The sequence below is a fragment of the Natator depressus genome, chromosome 6, assembly GCF_965152275.1.
Source record: "Natator depressus isolate rNatDep1 chromosome 6, rNatDep2.hap1, whole genome shotgun sequence".
NCBI lineage: Eukaryota > Metazoa > Chordata > Testudines > Cheloniidae > Natator > Natator depressus.
The window spans coordinates 73148156-73170028 of NC_134239.1; the positions used below are offsets into that span (position 1 = coordinate 73148156).

The window sequence follows — 21873 nt, forward strand, 5'->3', positions numbered from 1 at the left end:
AGGAACTTGACATTCTACTACCAGGTTCCAATAGCAGGTCAGTGGATACTATTGACATAGTCTAATGCATGTTGACTAGCTATGCCGTCATGGAGCATGCCCACAGTATGGAACACATTCACATCTGCATCATACTTTCATTTGGTGCTTAACATATGGGGTATAATCCTGCCATTGACTTCAATCCTGGCCCTGTTCTATATTTCTAGGAAAATCTTCATTTTCATATCATTACTATATTACTTTGCTATCCTTACTGAGTTGAGCCTTCACAACTGAGTTAATGTACACTGACCCATTAATTCAAGTGGCCCATAGAATCATAGTAAGAAGAAATGAAAAATAGATTAAAAAATATGTAAATATAAATTTCCATATTGGTTTATTGTTCCTTGTATGTAAGAAATTTTATTGTACAACTTAGAGCTTTAAAATGTAAAATGGTTAAAAATGTGTACAAAAAAGCATATTCTCAGAAAATTATGCTAATAGCAAAAACATGGGCGGGGGAGCAAAAATCTTCAATTCAGTGTGCAAACATTTTATAAAAATAGAAATACTAACTCTACAGGTAGCACTTCCTGATAAATTATTTAAATAGCGTATCTACACAATGAGATTAACTATTCAATGGCAATGAGAAAAATAATTTATAAAAATACAAGCAATGGTATACAAGATGACAAAAATATAAACACAACATTAGAAATAATATTTAACATTGTTTCAATGCCATTTTCTTATGGGGAATATACTTTTCCGCAAAGAGAATTTGACTATGTACAGCGTTTATTTTTAAAAGTTCTACAGTAGCTTTAAAGTTTGTTAGACATTTAACTTCTGCTTGATCCAAAGATTTTTTTCTCAGTCACACAATGAGGTAATATTTGTACATAAAAGTTTCACCTTTTTTTTTTTCCCCTTTTTTTCCTGGAAAGACAAAGGATTATAGGTATAATCATGCTGCCCTTTACACCTGGAACAGCTTCAATTAACGTATGTCTTGCCACCCTGTCCCAGGAGCTCCTAAAATCCCACCTTCTCTGTGAAGCACTCCTGTTTTCACCACTGCACATGGATCATTCCAATGTGCAACCTGCAACTTCATAAATGGCTACAATCCAATGCCATAAAGACAAGTGCCATTTGTGCCTCTAGTTTGAAAACTTGTCAGGGCAGGGATTCTGTTCTTTGTCTGGCATATTGTTGACCAATTGTAAAACACCATGAACATCTAATGGCACTATGTAAATGATTAACTAGTAACAAATGCTGTCCAGTCTCTCCAGTAACAGGCACAAGAGATAGGAACTGACAACATATAAAAAAGGACTTGTGGTTTTTTAAAAAAGCAGAAAGGTAACCTACCAGGCCATCACCAATTGCTTTGCACAAAGAAGTAAAAAAACCAACACATGGAACGCTGACTTAGAAAAAGCCAACAAACATTCCATTCCCTCCCAGCTGCTGTTCCCTGTTCTCCACATTCTCTATGGGAAAGTTGCTTTTTGTAATTAATACATCTCAGCTATCTGATCCAAACAAAGAGCTTTCTAAACTAAAATCTAGGTTCAGTATAGAACAGAATTAATAAATAATCTGTATTTACAATTGTACAGTCTTGAAGACTTGTAACAATGATTCTATGGATAGTCTTGACGCATTTATTTTGTTTTATCAATAGTCCTTCAGTCATTATGACATCCAGGATAAGTAAAAAATAAATATTTTACATTTTTTAAGGTTTTATCTACAGCCTTCTTCCTCCTCCCAAAAAGTGAGGAGTTAAAAAAAAAAGTCCATGAAATTTGTAGAAAAAGGAATGTTACTATTGTCATTTGTTGTGCCTTTTTAACCATAAAATATAAAGCAAAGATGCTTGTTCCTTGAAGGCCAGCACAGGTGCTAATTGAGATGGTGTGCTTTCCAGCACCTTTTTTAAAGTTCTTGCTACATCTGCACTTGCTACATGTGGAATAAAAATAAATCTCTATTTAATCAGGCAACAGCACTAGATTCCAATTGTGAATCTCTGTTCTTACCAAGCAGTGCAATCCTGTGTGTCAATCTTTATTCCCTCTTCCCCACTGGGGATCTGTTTTACAGTTTCTATTTTATACCGTATGGATTAATTTGCTAATACAGCTAGTCTACATCATTAAATCAAGGAATATATTTGTCACCTGAAAGATATTTAGTCCAAAATGTAACAGTTTCTCCAAGTTACCTGGATATAAACCCCAGAGAGCATAGGCACCTTTTAGACAAGCATGGCAATTTTCTGTTTAACCTTTAAAAGTCCACCCTCCCATCCCAAATCCCCTTTCCCCACATATTGAAATGTCTTTTGTTTTTAAGTAGTCCAAAGCACATCCAAAGATGTTCTTATTACAAAATTGCTACTTGGCGGGACCACCAGTAAAAGAGAGGCAGTGACACTGCACTGTGATAAAACAGCAAAGCAAATGTCTTTCTTACTGAAGCACATGAAGAAAAATGCTCATTCATGAAAAATACATTTGTTTCCTTCCATTTTAGCCGAGGTCATATGTTGATTTTACTTTGTTTCATTCTTTCAAAAGCATTCTTGAGGCAGGTCATGTGTTTTGAGTCCACATTTGTGCAGACAGAAGAAAGGAAGGAATACAATGGTCCCAGGGTTTGTAAAATATTAAACATTTCAGAAGGTGCAATACCAGCATTTTTAAATAGTCTCTGGATCAATAACCTCGTGATTATGGATCTGTGGAGGAAGGGCAGGGGGAGACAGAAAAATTACAGAACGAGTTAAAATATTTCTGTATTATCAATCATAATTATAGTTGGGGTTCTTTACCCCTTTTTCTTTACCCCTTGGGGTTCTTTACCCCTTTAGTAGCAATTTCTTGAGCCAGACTTTTGTATGAAATGGTCAGGAATGTAAGAAAGATATGAGTTATATGATAGAGTGCATACACACTTGAAAACCTAGCCTAACTCAACTGAACACAATCCCTGACTTGTATGGGCACATAAACCATGAGCTGTGCATATATTTTGCATGGGTCCAAGCCAATTGGGATATGTTTGCATGTGCATATGTGTACATTAATATGAAAGTAAGGATTCTCTTTTCACACTGCAGTTTATGCACATGCATTTGAAAAATCAGGCCAGGTATTAAAAAAAAAATCACTAGCTGTAGTTCAAAGCATGAAGTAAATATATTTTATATGCCTCTTCAAACATCATGTCCTGCAATTAAGTCTCTTCAACATTTCACTTTTAGTGGATGGTAACTTTTAACTATGCAAAATTCATTAACAGGATGTCCTCTACCCATCCCTGCACAACACACAGATCCCAAAAGAAATCCTGCATGTGGCTCAAGAGTAGTAAGAGACTATTAAAATGTTGTATAATCCCACAAAATTTAAATTGATAAATTTCATCTTTAAATTTGTTTTAAAGAAAATGGCCTTATAAGAAAACAATTGTCATTTCAATGTACTTCAGTAAAATGTCATTCCAACAAGATGCCATCCTTACCTCTGCATTCATATTTAAGATCTGAGAAGAACACCATTTCTTGAGAGAAGACAAATAATCCTAACCGACCACCAGCATAAGTTTTATCATAGATTGGTCCTGAATCAGCCATGATTTTCTTCCCTTCGTACATTACAACTCTGCAGGAAGAGCAGTAATAAATCATCTTTGTCAGCTGTGGTAAGTTATCTTTAACATAAGGCTAACCATTACCAAAATGACATTTGCCCTCAAGTCCCTTCAGATATATCTCAATAGTTACCTAATGTAGCCAGTCTTTGGTCTGTGGCTAAGACGCCATCTGTAGGCAGTAAAATCTTTCCAGCCTATGTGACGAGGATCATGCCACAAGGTCCGCACCTACAAAAGAAGGATACGATTATAAATAAACAGAGGAATCCAATTATTTAGGCAATATTTTGACACCATGACATCTCGAGAAGCTTTTTATATTCAAAATAAGGGCATACAGCTGGACAGTGTATCCAAAAGACAGGCTCTGAATAAAGTCTTTTGATACACATCTGATTTAACTCTGCTCCTAGAGAGGTTCCTATTTAATTATTCAATCTGCCTAGTGCTGGATGTTGAATGTTTCAGAAGACCATCAGAAATAATGGACTCCCTACTTGTTTTAAACTTAGCAGAGTCCCTTAGCTCCAAACGGAAACTATGTAGAGCATATGCTTCATAATCAAGTTTATACACAAAATCCTACAACTACAAATAATTTCTTCTAAGAGCCCCTTTCTACACTAACAGGATGCACAAACTCCCCAGAATTACCATGCTTATTGTTAGAGTAAAGCCTGGCCTCAGGTGCAAGAAAATAATTAACCACAAATGCAGTTCTTACCTGCCCAGCGGTGTTTCCTGTGTGCCACAGAGCATTTCGAAGGTGCTCTCCAGGACCTGTGGTAGAGTTCACAACTTTGATAGAAAGACCTGAGTATCCCTGAGCTTTGGTTGGTGTTGAGTCCCAATAGGACTGGGTGATCTGCTTCCACATGACTACATAGAAACGGCTGCTAGACTGATAACCAAATACAAAGCCAGCATAGTCATCATCCCTTTCTGTATTGATGAAGAATGTGCCACTGAAGTCCACAGCATTGAATTCATCAAATCCTGGGTGAAGAATAAGGAAACCAAGTTTGAAGCCGCTGCTTTTATTAGCCTTACGCTGAACCTAAAGTTAAGTTTCTAGACTTTTATAAGACACTATGAGGAGAGAGGATCCAAAAATGTTCTACTCACCCACTGCAAGTCCAGGATCACAATTGACAGTCTGAACCAGCTCTTTACCCTGGTGACGAACCACCCAGTTAGGATCATTTTGCGATGTTCCCTTAGGATCCAGGGGAACCATCTGAAATCGACGGAAGTCTGTCTCACTGATGTCAACATTCTCAGGGCAGATGTCATCAATGTCTGGCACATTGTCTTGGTCAAAGTCATCTTTGCAAGCATCTCCACGTCCATCACCTACAAAAGTATAGCTTCACAGTGACAACTCTGAAAACTCACTGGCATACTTTGAGAATGATGTATCACTACAGTTGCCTCAAAGTCATACTGACACTTCAGACTGAAATCCGTTGCAATGTTTTGGCTGTGCCACTACTACAAGAAGCCTAGATTTATTTACATATTCACCCTGGTATCTTAGTGTCAAGAAGTTTTTTTTAAAGATATGGCTTAGGTTTACATTCATTACAGTAGCCATGATCAATTAGTGTGTTCATACCCCTTTTCCCTATCCCAATATTTCTTCAATTTTGGCATATTCCCAAACTTCATTAAGATACTGGGAATCAGCATAAGATCTACAGTAAAAAGGAATGACATAATACCAATACAAACTGTACACATTTTTTTTAAAATAATCTTTTAAAAAGAGAACAAGTTATTCATAACAGAATTTTTTTAAACATTGGTATGTAATGCCAGACCAGCCTGTATGGGAAATTACTGGTTTTGATATTATAATGTTCATCTTACTTACCATCAGAGTCAGTCTGGTCTGGGTTGGCAACCAGTCTGCAGTTATCTTTGTCATCAGGGATACCATCATTGTCATCATCATGGTCACAGGCATCACCTTTGCCATCCTTGTCGTGGTCAGCTTGATTGGCATTGGGCACATAGGGGCAGTTATCTAGGTTATTTTGATGGCCATCTTCATCTATGTCCTGATTGTTGTCACATTTATCACCTATGCGGTCAGAGTCAGAATCCTCCTGTTGGAGAAGAGGGAAAGCTTGAAGAACAAGCTTTAAAATGCACAACACTTCTTGCAGCACTTGAGGATGCTGACAAGAAAGGCAGAAATACAAGGCTAGAATTTAGGATTGCTATTCCCTTAAAGAAAAAGGACCAGTGTTAAATTGTTACACTCATTTTGCGATTCAGATAAGACTAGCTGTGCTAACTTCTTTTGAACTACTTTATTATTAACATTTCACTAACCAATTGCTTTAGGCTTATTTATCTGAACATCTGGGGCTCAGAGAGTAGTGTGGTTTTCAGCTTTTTCCCAGGAGCTTTACAATTATGCATGTAATGTTTCTGCAGCTGCAGAGTAGTCTCTATTTACTCCATGAGATTTGCAGAGATCTAGTGTCAGTTTACCCTCCATCTTGCACCTTGTATCTTTCTGTTCCAAGCACCATATGAAACTGACTTCAGTACGTACCTAGCCATTAGATCACTCTTACATTATAAGAGCATTTTGACAGACTGTTGTATGGCTTCCACTCCATGTCATAATTTTCTTAATTACAGAAACAGCCTCCAAAGCCCTCTATAAACATACAGGCTAAGTGATATTGTAAGGAGATAGTTACTTCCCTTAGTAGTGGGCTATACCTGGAAAACCCTTTTCTGCTTGCATTTTGTATATACTTTTGCATCTTGTTGTTTGCTAAGTTAGTTTCTGTAATATGATCACATGGCATCTAGCTTTATATTTGTTAGAACTATCAAAAGTTGGCCTGTCCTATATTCTTGCAGACACTCCTCAGACCCCAGGAGTTATTGAAATGTCAGAGGCCATTTTAACTTACACATTCTGAATTGCTACAAGTGCTAGGGTTTAAATTATTTTTTCCTTAATACGCTACCCTACAGAAATACTCACAGGTGAGAGTTTTGTGGATTAATTTAAAACAACCATTCAAGAAAATGCTCCATGAAAAGCCAGTGAAAAACCTAACAAAAATAGAATGGACCATGCTTCCCCCCACTTCACCTCCACCTATTAGGAAGAAGTCAAGCATTCCAGTTATGCCCCTGAAGCTATTCATTTTATTGCCTTTTACTTGACAGGACTGTACAGGCTTTACCCACCGCTGCTGTTGAGTGTCTTAGAACCAGCAAATTCAGTGGAAGGGGCTGGAAACTCCCTCACCTCCACTAAATCTTGTAAAGATTAGTCTTCATATTATTTATGAATGTTGGAATATGCCTTTGAGCCTTTGCCATAAAGAGGCAAAAGCAGGCAGCATTACCCTTATTGTACTGGCAAAGGCAATCTTTTGAAATGTAGTTGTTTTGTACTGCTTTAACCTTTGTCTCAAAAAAGCAATGTGTCTAAACAAAATGAAATACAATGCACTGCACTAGTTAAGCCTCTGGCCCTGCCGTGCCTACGAGCTACCTCTGTTCCTAGCACACACTGATGTTCTGCAAACACCCTGCATTAATGTCAAGCACCTGGCAAATGTTTGGGGGTTGATTTTTTTTCAGAAAAAAAACAAAACAAAAAAAACACCCCAGCAACAGTTGCTTTGAGTCATGTTACTCCTTTATTTTTAGGTAATTTGGATCCACTGTTTTTTTTAACCCCAGCCCTAGTAATGCGTGTGTCTCTATTTGTAATTTACATAGTCTTAGTTTTTCTTGTACAGCATGTTCATTTGACTACACTCCAGACTGTACAGTAGAATCACTGAGAAGAAATTCTCAGGCTGTTTACTATTAGTTGTAACCCATGTGAATTTCATGCTGTACTCCCAGAGTTACTGCAACTGACAAGATCCATAGTCAAGTTTACAAACAGGAGGAGTGTCTCCCATTAAAAATGCTCAGGACACACATGACTTCAAGCAAGAGTCCTACAAACCTCCATTACTCAATTTTTCAGACAATAGCTAGCAGCTGTGTGAGCTTCCTGTGAGGTATGTTATCACCTGATAAAGGCATCATTTGTTGTGTCAGCACAGTGTGTATAACAAAGGGTAAAAATTAAATGGGAAATATGATTTGAATAGCAGGTGCAGATAGAGGTCAGAATACAAAAACCTACCTGGTCTGGATTGTGTTCCATAGGGCAGTTGTCACACTGATCCCCAACACCATCCAAATCTGTATCCCTCTGGTCTACGTTGTAGACATATTGGCAGTTGTCCCTTTCATTAAGAATGCCTAAAGGAGCAGAGAAGAGCTGAAGAATTCAAGTGGCTTACACAGATCATAAGCTCCACAATCTGAGTACTGTGAACTGGCAGTGGAACTGCAAAAAGTAAATAAGGTTGACAATTAAGCCAACAGTTGGTATGTTGCTAAAAAACCCCCACTTGTACAGCATAATCTACAGTAATTTATCTAACACTAATTGAGACCCCTGTTGCAACCGTGGGATAGCACAGGACTTCATAAGTTATATCTCTCACCCATTGCCAGTGTGAATGGGGCTATAAATCAGGACCATCTGCTTCAAAAAATATAGGCTCCTAAACTAAAAGGAGAATTTCCATTGGCTGTAATAGGATTAGTGCTTATAGCCTCAGTCACTAGGAGGTGACTTGATCACATACTTGACTTTCTATCCCACATAAGACAGTGGTACCAACAGAGGCAACATATAACTGCCATCTATGCAGTACTGAACTATCTGTGTATGTCTAGGAAGGTGGAAATGGCAACAGAACACCTTACCATCTCCATCAATATCCACAGCACATGCATCTCCTTCTCCATTGTTATCAGTGTCAATCTGATCAGGGTTGTGATTGTAGGGGCAGTTATCACAGCGGTCACCAACGTCATCCCTATCATAGTCATACTGCTGTGGGTTGTAAATGAATGCACAGTTGTCCTGCAAGAGGGAGGAGAGGTCCAAAACCACTATTAATAAACAGAGAACTACTTTGGTGCTTTACCAACACAATGCAAATGTAGGACATTTGTTTTAGGAAGAGATTTAATGCAAGTTAAGAAAATGCTTGAAAATTCAAACTAGTTAAGCCCTCTTCAGTGGACAGATCAGAACAACAGTTTCCTTAAAAAAAATAAATAAATACTCAGATTGTAATGGATCCAAAGGATGTCTGGGAGGAAGAAGTGGAACAAAACAAATTTAGATTTAAAAAAACCAAACCACACACCCTACTTAACAACATTGGCTAATATTTCAAGCCCTTTGCATCTCAGCCAAATTTACCACTGGTGTAAATAGCAGAAGTGATAAAGTTGCTCTCACTTGCAGCAGTAGTGAATTACAATGACATTCTGAAAACCTTGGTTAGGCTGCTACTGTAAACGAACAACTAGAATGTGGAAGTGAAGAATGGGAGGAGGAAGGTTAGCCACCTGCATGCTGGAATGTTAGTGTTTACTTGCTGAAGCTTCAGCTGTCTCAAGAGTCTTTTTGCCTGCATGAGACTATGAATGAATAAAGCATGAAGTCAAGAGTCACTCATTTTCAAAGTTCAGGCAGCTGCAGCTACTTCCTGGAACTACTGAAGATGCAATCAGAATTAGGCATCTCTTTTCAGATAGAGATCTTTCCCTTTGAGCCTGTCAATTTCCTAAAATCTTCTGTTAAGATTAAGGTCAGAGGCCAGGACTTGACCATTGGGAGTGGAGAAAGGAAAAGCTACACTAGAAAAGGCATGAATTTTTCATGTAGCCTTACCCTGTCATCTGGAATGTTATCATTATCATCATCATTATCGCATGCATCACCAATTCCATCCTTATCATAGTCTTCCTGCCCAGAGTTGGGAAGATTGGGACAGTTATCCTAGAAAGGAGAAAATGCAGAAGTATTTTTATCCCAAGCATAAATGCCATGTTCTCTTTATTTATTTTTTTTAAAGAGTGAACTGTTAGAGCTATACAGCATAATTCAGATCTCATTTACACTGGTGATACCTCAGTGTAATTCCATTGATTTCAACCAGTCATCATAATTTTTAAGGACTGCAGATAAAGTTTTCAGAAGTCACTTAGAAGCCTAAGTGCATGTTATTTTTGAAGATGGTACTTAAGCACTTTTGAAAATCTCCCCCTGTATCTTTTTTGCCTAAAGCTTTTCTCTGTGACATTGAGAAAGTTTATGGGTGGCTCTTTGTAGGAACATACATGTGGTATTTTTGGAATTACTGGAATGTTCAGAATTCCTGAATGTTACAGGCATGACTCAACTACTGTAATAACAGCTTCTCTGACAATCTGGGACTTCTTCTGACAATACAATGCCATGATATCCCTGAAGGGATATATTCCTATTTTGCACTATAGGTAGTTTAATACCTGTAATTACTCAAAGGTCTGACTGTCTCATAAGCCTTTAAAATACTGAGCATTTAGCACATTCCTCAGATATATGCTAAGGCAATTTCTTAAAACTGTTAAGTGGGAGAACAGGGGAATTTCCTTACTTTTTTGCAGTGATAAGTGGCATTGGCAACACAGACAAGGTTCTCATTTGGCCATCCATCTAAATCAGTATCTTCTCCACAGATTATGCCATTGCCAGCATAGCCTGGTTTACACTCACAGCGGTACATGGGGTCACTGAAGTGGCCAAGGTAATTGCACTTGGCATTCTTGTTGCAATCATGAGTTCCATCTGTGCATGGATTACGTGGTTTGCAGACCTAAGAGACCACACACAAAGACAGTAAAACCACTGCAAAAGTCTATCCCTCATTCTTCCTGGATATACCACTAAGGCAAGAGGAATTTATGGCTGTTTTGATCCTAGATCTTTCAGAAACAAAATCTTGAAGCACAGTTGCCATCTTAGTATTAATAACTATTTGTCCTTATTCAAAACCTTTCATCTTCAAAGGGATCAGGCACGTACAGGTCTAAATAGTCACATGTTAAATATTTACTTCATTTCTGAATTGGCAACATTTCAACCAATGTTCATCCCCCAAACTCATGACATATGCACCTTCCCACCTTTAAAAGGCTAAGAAAGCAACAGCTTCTAAAACTCATTTTACTGAAGCAGTTTATACGCTTGTACTATGCTGTCTCTTTTCAGACAACCTTTAATTTCCCAGACTATAAAGGCTGGTAAAGAACTTGCTTTTTCCCTTTTCTGAAAGCTTCAAACCTTTTCAGGAGGTGCTTCAGAATACAGAAGGCAGCTGGGAGGTTTTATAAACCAGGAAAATTCTCAACTTGGCAGTACCTGCTTGTTAGCTGTGGCATCCTCAATACCCCGACCAAAAGGCTGTGTTCCAGTGAAACGTGGTGGGCAAGGCAAGCAGTTGTATCCAGGTTCAGTATTCTCACACCTGTGCACGCCATTGAGGACAAAGCAGGTATCAGGAACCTCTTGACACTGAAGTGAGAAAAAGATTGGGGTAGCAGGGAAAATTAGAGGATTTCTTAGGGCATTTGGTTTTTATCTTGTAGTTTAGTGTTTTGTACTTTTTTATTTAAAAAAAGAAAAAAGAGAGACTACAAACAAGAACCCAAGCTTCTGACCTCATCAATATCTTTGCATTGAACACCATTGCCATGGTAACCAGTAGGGCAGGCACCACACTTCCAGGAACCATCAGGGGAGCTGGTACATGTCGTTCCCGCAAAGCAGGGATTAGATAGGCATCCATCTGAGACACAAGATTAGATCATGGTAAATGTCAATCATTTTAGTAGTCTGTTAAGGTGCTGGATATGGCCAATATGTGAATTTAAACAAACTCTTTGGACTGTTTTAGAGGGGTATGGCAGCATTTTAGACTTGAACAGCCTCACTAACCGGTGGAAAATACTAAAGGTAAATTTCTACATGGCAGTGACATTAGAATGTCAAATGAAAGTAAGTCGTCATTGGTTTCAGTTGCATTCTTAGCTGCAGAAAGTAGTATTGTCTAATGGATTGATAATGGGGCTAGGAGTCAAAAACTCCTTCAGATCTAATCTCAGCTTTGCCACTGACTTGTTGTGTGGTCTTGACAAAGTAATCCAGCTATCCTTGTCATATTCTACCCTCAGTTAGAATAGAAATAGAAATTCAAAGTAATGGCACTGAAATCAGTTATGTTACTCTGGATTTGTAACAATGTAATGGAAGACAGAATTTGACTCAGTTTTCCCCCATCACTAAAATGGAGATAATACAGGACTTCAGATGAGGTGTAATTTTTGCACAGATATTTGAAGATGTAAATGTATCCAAGTGCTACCTAAAAACCATTTTTTTTAACCTAGAGTTACTCACCAATTGGACAGTCCTGCTTGTTGCAGACCTGGGTCCCTGTGGCATCACCTATGCAGTCCTTCCCACCATACTGAGGCTCAGGGTCATTGCAAAGACGTCCACGTTTTTGAATGCCTCCTCCACATGTGACTGTACATACATCCCATGGAGACCAGGGTCCCCAGTTTCCATTTACTACAAAACAAATCCATAGAAAATGTAAACATTCACAAAACTGATGGTAAATTCAGCAAGATTCTACTAGCTGCATCTAACCTAGGTATTGATGCATGTGTCAACACCACTGCTGCGCTTAGACATCGTGAAAGAATGAAGGACAGAATGGCAACCCTACATTTTTCATTTCTGAGTTTGGTAAAATTAGAGCCTGAGTGTTATTCAAAGTAATTTTTAAATTTAATTCATCTGTAGTGGGTTTTTTTGTAAATATGAGATTTTACCTAGCAGTTGATTTAACAAGAGACAGTTGCCAGGAATAGATTATATAGCAACTTCCAGCTCAAGAGGCTTGTTTTTTAAGCTAAATAATGTAATAGTCTCTATTTGACCAGTATACTTACTTGGGCAAGGATCTTTCTGGCATGATTTGGTTTCTCTTGCCTCACCCTCACACGGTTTGCCATTCATCTGTGGGACTGGAGAGTTGCAAAGACGGATTCTAGTGATCATGCCAGTGCCACAGGTAACAGAACATGATGACCATGGCGACCAGTGGCTCCAACCACCATCCTGTTTGACTTCAGAAAAGACAAACACCTATTATCATCTATGAGATATCTATGAGTTCTTTGAGGCATGTCTGCAGAGTTCCAAGAAGACTTTTGGCAGTGTGTGAATGCCAATATTAAATAAAAACCACAGTTTTACTATACCACTATCGTGGTTACAGAGTCAAAAAAAATTAAATGCATGCTGGCCTGAGATTTTGCTATGTTTAGTTCAGGCCCAGTGCCAAAACACACATTCATGCTTGCTTCCATTGCATACATTTCAATTCTGACAGGAGTTTAGTAGCCAAAAACCTTAGGAACTGCTAGAGCTAGAAACCAATGTTTTGTACCATCTGTAAGCAGCTTATTGTGGTTTAAATCATTACCCTGACTTGTGGTAATTTAATACTTAAATTACAACTGTGGAAGCCAAGGGTAGGCTCAGGTAATTTTTATGAACTATGCAAGCAGATGAAATACTTACACCTCTTATCACACTCCTGAATGTGGCAGGTGCGAGTCTGCACAGAGGAACCTTCACAGCGATTATTGAGACTATCACAAGAACGGCCTCTCTGCTGAACCCCATTCCCACAGGTCACAGAGCATGAAGTCCACTCAGACCAAGGGGACCAGCCATCTTCTGCATAGTCACTGGCTGTAAGAGAAGTACACTTCTGCTTAAAATTTGAATAAAAAACTTCTATTTTATAGACTACGTTTAAACCCATTTCCTGCCCCCTCTCCCCCAAAAAATCAAAGGCTACAATTATGTCATTTCCCTTCCTTTTACAAAAGATTTCAGCATGAACTTTAAAGGTTCTGAGGTGTTGTCTCAGTGGCAAGCACAGAGGAAGGCAAGGGCAACACAACTATTTTAGTGCTGTACTTTACTTTCATAAGAGTTTCTCAGGTCACTGTTTGGAAGACCAGCTAACAGTTAGGCAAGGGCTGCATGTACATTCTATTGCTGCTTATCTTGAACCCATTAGGCCATAAGTTGAGCTGCTTGGAAAAACTTCAACAGAACCATTTTCTATCAAAAAATGGTCAAAATCTAAATGCTTTGCAAAATCATGTTGCATCTGCCAAAATTTCATTTTGGAGAAAAACCTGGAAAAAAGTTCCAACAATGTCAAAATATCTGATTTTGACATTTTCAGAATGAAAGGTTTCACTTTTTATTGGAGAAAATTTATATTATATGATTTAAAGAGTTGAAATAAAAAATGAAGTGTTTTGTTCAGTCCAAAACAAAGTTTTCAAAACTTTGATTTGGAGAATTTTGAAATTTTCAGGTTTTGTTCAGGTTCAAAATGAAGGCAAATTTCAAAATCTTTCATGAAACAGAATGTCCATCTTCTGCACAGCTCTAGTTATTGGGTACATATGTTGTAACTTTAGCACCTGGCTTCTTATTTTTCACCATAAACTTTGAAGTTATGAGGGCACTTATATGAGGCCACCCTCTGTTCACTCAGATCTAATACAGCGATGGCTGTGATATGTCAAAAGCAAACAAGTGTCATTATGACTTGAGTTCTATGCTATTTTTGCTTCTATTGTCATTCCTAAATTATTAGTGTTCTGTCATGGTCATAGTTCAGTTGCTAAAAACTCTGTGAAGATTCACTTTTTAAAAAAGTATAATCATGACAAAATATTCTTGTAAATAGTTTACAGTATAGTTATATTTGTTGTGGAGGAAGATAGAGACCTAATCAGAAAAGCTGTTGTTATCAGAGAACCTGATGGTAACAGCTTTACTTCTCTGATATTTTAAGAGAGTCGTTCTGCAAATTTTATATTGAAAAGTCAAATATTTTGCTGGAGAAAGTTGATATGAAGCTGTTAGATATTTGAGACTATGTATACAAAATATGTTTATTTTGTAATTAAGCTATACAATTAAGGCAGAGTTTCAAACAATGCTGTAATTCCAAATACAGCAGTTCCAAATTCAGATGATTTAAAAGAAGGACTTATGTTTGACTGGTATTAGAGCATTCCAGTTTCAATACTGGTTACATCAGACTAGATTTGTCTACAGTATTTTGTAATACGGGCTTCTGAGGGACAGTTAAACTTCCTTTATGTGGCATGTTTCTTTGGATCAGTGCCATAAAGACCAAATTCAAAAGCAAGTAACCACATCTGAAATGTCCACCCTACCCTCCTTTCATGGCAAACATGCAATGGGATCCATGCCTGGACTGTCTGAAGTATTTTCAGGTTTCCAGTATTGCAGTGGTCATTACTTTGAGAAGTGGTAATTAGAATTTAATAGATAATTTATCAACTATAGTCTATTTAGGACAGGACTGCATGATCGTTTAAGGGTCTCAAAATTCAGTTAATGCAAACTAAGGCTAATGGTTCTCCAGTGGTGTAATCCTATACCCTATTGTGGTATTTAGAGTACATTTTAGTACACTATACCTAGCTAAGTGAGACAGCAGAGCAGATTACAGCAGAAATGCCAAGCAAATTTTCACTACTTACGCCAGCATCGTGGGCAGCACTCCCCATCAGGAACAGTGGCATTAGAACAAGGCATGAGAGGGCAAGACACTTTCCTGCATATAGTGGCAGAATTCTACAAAGAAGTAGAATCATAACTAAGCAAGTACAAATAAGTTTAAGTTGAAATTTTAGCTGAAAAAGGTCAAAAGCTAAAGACTATTATCTACTGAATTTCTTGGAAAAGATTCAGTAGTAAGTCTACTGCATGACTCCTTGTTGTATTTAGAGCTGACACAATAGTGGTAGTTGTTCCAGTCATTCGTAGACCTGTTTTCCCAAGTTGTTCTTTAGTTACTTTCCAACCAAGAATGGAAATGTTTTAGAATTTGTAGAAATTAAGCAAAAGAAACTGCCAAATGTCTGAGTCAAACTCTGCTGCATCATATCCCAAATATTTCAAACTTTGAAGGAACTAATGAAGAATTTGAAACCAGCTTTCTCATGTGTTAATCTGAATTGAAATTGATTATATAAAGTGAGTTGAGTGGAGTTGGCTCAAAAAACAGCAATCCATAATTTATAGTTAGATGTGGCTTTGATCTTTAAGCCAGAAACAGAACAAAAAACTCCACTAAAGACTGAATGAGAACTAAAATGCAGTGTATACTTTTGCCAGTTCTGTTCCTTTCAGGACAACAGGCCTTCTTATAGATATAGTTTTAGAAAAGAGTGCAGCAAATGATTGTGACAGCTACTAGTATTCAGTAATGAGAATCATAATGTCATTAGCTGAATACAACTTAAAAAGAATATGAAGACCTACAAGTATTCCATTTATATCTAATTCTTAGCCTTTGGTTTCCAAATTGAAGCAGGCTTTGATGGATTTGTACTCCAAAGTGTTTTTAAGAAGGTGTAATTAAGATTTGAAGAATGCCATAAAAGGAGTTTTAAAAAAAGAAGTCTGTGGAATTATAGTTATGGCATTATTCAGCATTTTAAGATATTTTATAGCATTCTACAGGAACAGAACATACTGAAGAATGAATTCCTTGTATAGTTCTGTGGTAGTTTTGGCTAGCAGTTACCAACTTTATGAAATAGTCCTTCGTTCCAGGCTGCAAAATGTGTGCAAACTCAGTGGCATTAACAGTTTCATTATAGAATCAGGATTTTCTTTTAACTGGTTACATTTTCTAGTGAACTGCAAGGATTCATTCCTATTCATTTAAGTCAGTAAAAGGTGCAGTTGAGTGCCTAATTTGGACCCCAAGTATTTAACTTAGTTTACTTTTTGGTTTGTGTAAACTAAACAGAGGCATTCCCCAAATCACTGAAATAGACTACTATATCAGTTGGATGTTTTTAGCCTATGCCCTTCTAAAATGCTTCTTCGGTAACATTAAATGAAAGCTGCATTTACAGCACAGCCTACTACATCACTGGGTGCTTGATGGGTCTTTCAGAGGATGATACAATATGCAGCTTAAGTGTGCCTAGTTTTGTGTAGGATTCATTCTTTTACAGAACGAATATCATTTAGGTAGCAGTTGTTTATATACAGATGTTGGCATGTTGTGAACTGTAAGAAGTCTTTACCTGGCAAGTACATTCAGTGCAGCTGTCAATAGTCCACTCTTCTTTATTTTTGTGCAGAATTCCATTATGAATGCACACACCAGGAGTGATCTGCACTACTTTGGCAATCAATTCATTTTCTTCAGTCTTAATGAAACAGAAAAGAAAAAGCATCACAGGTATCTTCTGTACTAAGCTCTCCTTTGTCTCAACACTTGTAGTTTGGTCTACAAGTCTTAGAGGCAAGTTGTATTTCACTCTCAAATACTAGCTAATGAAAACTACTTTGGATTTACTCTGCACTTACCACTTTACGCACTCTGTCTTGAAGTGTTGTAACCATGGACCGCAATCCTTGCATTTCCACAAACATATTTGTAAGTTCATCACAGGAGAAGCCACAGATTGCCTGGATATCCTTTGTTTTGTGGCCAATGTAATTAGTACGGATAGCTGGACTGGAGCCATTGATGGGATTGTCCAATGTAATGATCGCACTAGTGGCTAAAAACAAAACAGTATATGCATGTTAATATATAGATACATGCACTTGATCTCTCAAGATTACAAGTGAAAAATTCATCGTCTGAAGTGTGCATAACATCTGCTAACCTAGCTGTCACCTAGTCCATTCATTTGTTTATAAGCCTGAAAAGGTAATATAATTTGTTATACAATAATGATTTGCATTTCAGCATACTTCTGAATTCTGTCTCAACTTGTCTTCCTAGCATGCTGAGAAATCCTATTTTCAATAGGTCAGTGGATTCAAAAAAAGTTGCAGACTTACAGCTGGAGCAACCTTTGTTCCTTAGGATGGCTTCCAGGGTTGTTCCAAAGACAAACCGCACATTCTGCAGCACTCCCTGTGGACAGAGGAAAAATGACAACTTTTTGTCGCAATTATAGGGGAAAGAAGTGTAATTTTGCACAGAAAATTTAAATTTAAAAAAGTTTCAATTTAAACATAAAAGTCAAAGGCAATAGGGTGAGGGATGTGTCCAGAATGCTTCACTACCCCTGTTTACTCAGTGATAGCAAGCCCTATGTCTGAACACTCTTTTCCCCAGCTCTAAGTGTCTAATAACTCCACAGATGCACAATGTCCTTTCTTCTCCTCTCTATATTCTGGGCTTTATTTTTGTTTACTAAAATTTGTTACACAACTATTTATCTGATCAGAAACTTTGAGTTCTTCTTGTAGTCTTACGAAATTCACCATCTCTCACTAAATGATTCTAAAGCTTAACTGTGCTTGGGATTTGAAGAGGATTTTCTACAACCCACCATTAACATGCAAGCATTCAAGTAGATTGTGGAGGCTATTTATGTTGGATGTTGACAGTTTTCTTGCAGAAGCTGATCAGCGGCTGCACCCCTCCTGTTCTCATTACTACTCTGTCTCTAGGGTGTCTAGGTGCAGCCACTGTGCCTTTAAGTGTTTCTCTCGTTGCGGGACCCCCATGAAGCTGCTGACTGAGAGAAGGAGCCTAACCTGGAAGTTATCATTGACACCACCCTTGGCGATGCGGAGCTTGGCACTGCTGGCCAGGTCCCTGGTGAAGATGTTTTGGATGGGGATGTCCAGTTCAGCATTCTCCATTTTCTCACACCCTACGTACAGCTGAGCCCGGTCCTCCTGCACGAACAGGGTGATATTCTTCCAGTGCCCAGTGGCCAGCAGGGCATCCTCCACTGACACCACCTGCTGCTTGCCATCACCAGACAGGCTCAGGTCTAGGGTGCCTGCCTTGCCGTTAGACACCAGGTTGAAGATATGGCCAGAGCTGTCCTTGCGCTCCACGGCCAGCAGGGTGCCCCGGCTCTTTTTGGCCTGCCGGAGGGTAGCCAGCAAGATGAAGCCCTTCTCAGCATAGATGGCATCCAGCAAATCTTGGAACTTGTCATCAGGCACGGCTGGGATGCGGCTGGCATCCTCAATGCGGTAAGCAGGGCTGGAGGGCTCAGGTCCCTTCACCAAGTGCACCCCAGTTGCCCGACGTCCGGCCCCCTTGCGAGTGAAGCCGATGAGTTCGAAGAGATCAAACACACTGTTATCATCGCCCCCAGACTCTGTGGAGAGACCAGAGCAAGCACTGTGAACAAGGACAGGAAGGGGCTGAGTGGCTGTGCAACCCCTGGGGTGGGGGGGAACACACTCAGGTGCTGGGGGCTGTGAAAGTAGCTCAGCCCCATTGCAGGCTGGTGTTCATGGAGGCTGAGTGGGGGCTTTAAAAGGGAGTTGAAGGTCAGCCCAATGGGGTGGGGGAGCTGGTGGAGAGACAGTGCAGGCAGGGGCAGCTGTGAAGCTAGTTCAGTCCTGTAGTGGGGCTGCTGTGCAGAAGGGCATGAGAAGTCCAGTTGGGATGCAGGTGAGTGTCATTTACATCCTGATTTATGCACAAAGGTAGCTGGACAGGGAGTGGGGTTTTGAGGGCCAGTAGAGGAAGGGAAGCACATCAGGAGACACAAAGGGAGGACAGCAGAGTGCCCACATCTGTCAGATCCCATTTTAAAATCTAAGGGGAGAGTTCTCTGATCACCTACAGAGATCTCAACTAGTACATAAACAATTTCTCTGTGGTCCCCAGGGGCTAGGCTGCGAAATAATGGACAGTGCAGGCAAGCTAGGGGAGAATGCCCCAGGTGGCTTTTTAGTTCCTGAGGTACATTTTTTTAACCATGCTCAACTTTGAAGTCCTTGAGTGCTCAGTCCTTCCTCGTTTGAAGGTTACATAAATTCTGCACAGGAGGAAATATTTGCTGTTCATAACCACTAATCTGAATATTCCTCAGGCTAATGCATTTTTGTGGGCTGGAAATATCAAAGCCGCTCTTCGCCACAGTTTAAGGTTTCATTCCTTCAAAGTCAGCACCAAAGCTATCAGAAGCCTTTTAAAAAAATAATAATAATCCCCACCATTAATATTGACCCAATAAATCTCTTTATAATCGCCAGGTACAGAATGAAGCCGCTGTTCTTACCTGGGATCTGGTTTGCTCCGCAGACACCAAACATTAGGAGGAGGAAAAGTCCGCCCGATAGCTCCATGGCAAAGATCGGTCTCCCGGACAAACCTTCGAACAACAATAAAGGGGCATCTCATAGCCATTACATTCAGAAAAGCAACGTTTGGGGCAATCAATAGGTTTGTCAGGTGCCCTGAAGATGGAAACCGCTGCAAAGGGCTACGTGGGGCGAGGGGAGAGTGACGACCGAAGAGCGCATAGGTAGCTAGACACACACAGACCTCCACGCATTTCAGCTGGGTTTCCCCCCCCCCTTCTGCTTGATTTTGTCTCTTAGAAATTACATTACGTCGCAGGGGGAAATCGAAGCGCTGCTTCAGCACTTACCTTTACAGGAAAAGATGATGAGACCCTAGAGATAACCCAGGGGAGGAACTATCTTCTGCAGCCACTGAGGAAAGAGCGATCAAAATCCTCGGAAGCGCTCGGAGTCTCCCGGTGACTCTTAGGTGAGTTACTGTCTCGAGCGCTCTACAGGCGCTCGGCAGCGCCCTTGAGCGAGTAGTGCCAGCGTCTCTTTGCAGCGGGGTCTCCCCTCTTGCTGGAGCAGTCCGAGGGTGGCCGTGAGTCCTGCGTGGCGGATCGGATCGGACGGGACGGGATCGGTAGCTGCTTGCAGCCCCCGCAGGTTTCCCTTGGCTTGCAGCCCCTGGCCGGTGCAGTGAAGTGGCTGGAGGAGCTGCTCTCGCCTTTAAGGGGTCGCTCACATTCCTGAAAGTCCCGCGGGCCAATCAGCAGCAGCCGGGCAGGAAGCGGGCTGGTGTTTATCCAGTTACCTCACAACAAGAGAGAAACAAACCTTCCCCCCCCCCCCCAAAAAAAGGCGGGGGGAGGGCGATGATCACACTCCCGCCTCTCGGTTCTGCACGCACAGCAGCACATGGTGGCGGCGCTGCCACGCCGCTGTTACAGACCTGTCAAGGGATTTGCTGGACCCCAGTTCGGGGAGCTGGGAATGCCTGAGAGCCTAGCTCCCCCAGACCACACTCTGGAGGAGTTCAGCACTAGGGTCTGTAGGGGAGGGAGCAGCCCGGCCGTGAAAGAGCTGATCTGCCCAGTCTGATGTCCCCACTCCTACCCCGGTCGTTAATTCGTTGCTGATCACAGCTGGGCTGGGGCTACACTAATCCGTGCTCATGTTCACTGGCTGAAACCTTTGTTTGACTTTCTTTCTTTCGACAGGTATCTTTGCTGCTGGATGTCTGGGCCAGGCTGTTTGCACAGCGGGGCTCGGAGGTGTGAAACATACACGGACCTTCCCTGAGGCGCGGGTTAGGGCTCTCACTCGATGCATTTCTCGGACCACGGGCACGCTTTCAAAAAGCCTTCACGTCCCATGCCAGCTCGCAGTGTTCAAAGCCAAGCTGTCCACTTGGCGGCGCTCTGCGAATTCTGATCGCCGTGGCCGGAGAGGAAATGGTTCTCAAGTTAATCATTCCTAAAGGGGAAAGGGCATTTTTCCTTTTATAGGAAATAATGAAGTTGCATCTGAAACTCACCCCCCTCCCCGGCGCCCCCCTGCAAACCGGATCTCCCCAGTTCTACTTTTTGTGCGATTCTTGCCTGAGTTTTGGAGAGAATTATGATGTCACCAAAGTCCTCATCAATCGCTATTCGTTCACAGGGAAAGAAGCTGCTGCCAGTTCTTTCTTTTCTCTGCTTCCTAAAAATCTCTCGTGCCGGTCTCCTCTATTCCCCGGGCGCTTCCGAGCAGATGTACGTTAATGGCTGGGAAGCTGTGCAATTCTCCTGGGTGGTGGTGGTTGATTTTTCAGTACTCTCCTACTGTGTAGGGGATCTCGGTGCAGTGCACGCTGACAGAACCTGTCCCTCGCCAGCATTACTCCAGCTGTCTGGAATCCCATTCATGTCCTCTGGCACTGACGTGGGAACAGCAGCAGCCCTTCCACGCAATGGAGTGGGTGGGATGAGACCTATGAGCTAATCAGATCTATCTGTACAGCCTTGTTATTGTTACCAGGAGACCCAGGTTATCAGTCTTCTCCAGACAAGTGCCCACACATACCCTGCAACCCAAGCTTGAAAGCAAGACAGATCAGTAACAGTTAGACACGTGTCTCCAGGTTAATCATGCCG

General features: G+C 40.4%; 1 protein-coding gene across 1 annotated transcript; it reads right to left on the reverse strand.

Moving 5' to 3' along the window:
* Window positions 1-377: 377 nt before the first annotated feature.
* On the reverse strand, window positions 378-20446 carry THBS1 (thrombospondin 1). Its single transcript, XM_074955727.1, has 22 exons — window positions 20104-20446; window positions 19732-19824; window positions 18242-18819; window positions 17537-17612; window positions 17054-17250; window positions 16768-16893; window positions 15208-15301; window positions 13190-13363; window positions 12556-12732; window positions 11996-12169; window positions 11257-11384; window positions 10958-11110; window positions 10194-10412; window positions 9446-9553; window positions 8467-8626; window positions 7835-7953; window positions 5534-5768; window positions 4786-5013; window positions 4385-4656; window positions 3791-3888; window positions 3529-3668; window positions 378-2743 (listed from the first exon to the last, which is right to left on the reverse strand). The coding sequence occupies exons 2-22, from the start codon at window positions 19796-19798 to the stop codon at window positions 2736-2738; spliced, it is 3531 nt and encodes a 1176-aa protein (XP_074811828.1). The 5' UTR covers window positions 19799-19824; window positions 20104-20446; the 3' UTR covers window positions 378-2735.
* Between the last annotated feature and the right edge of the window lie 1427 nt (window positions 20447-21873).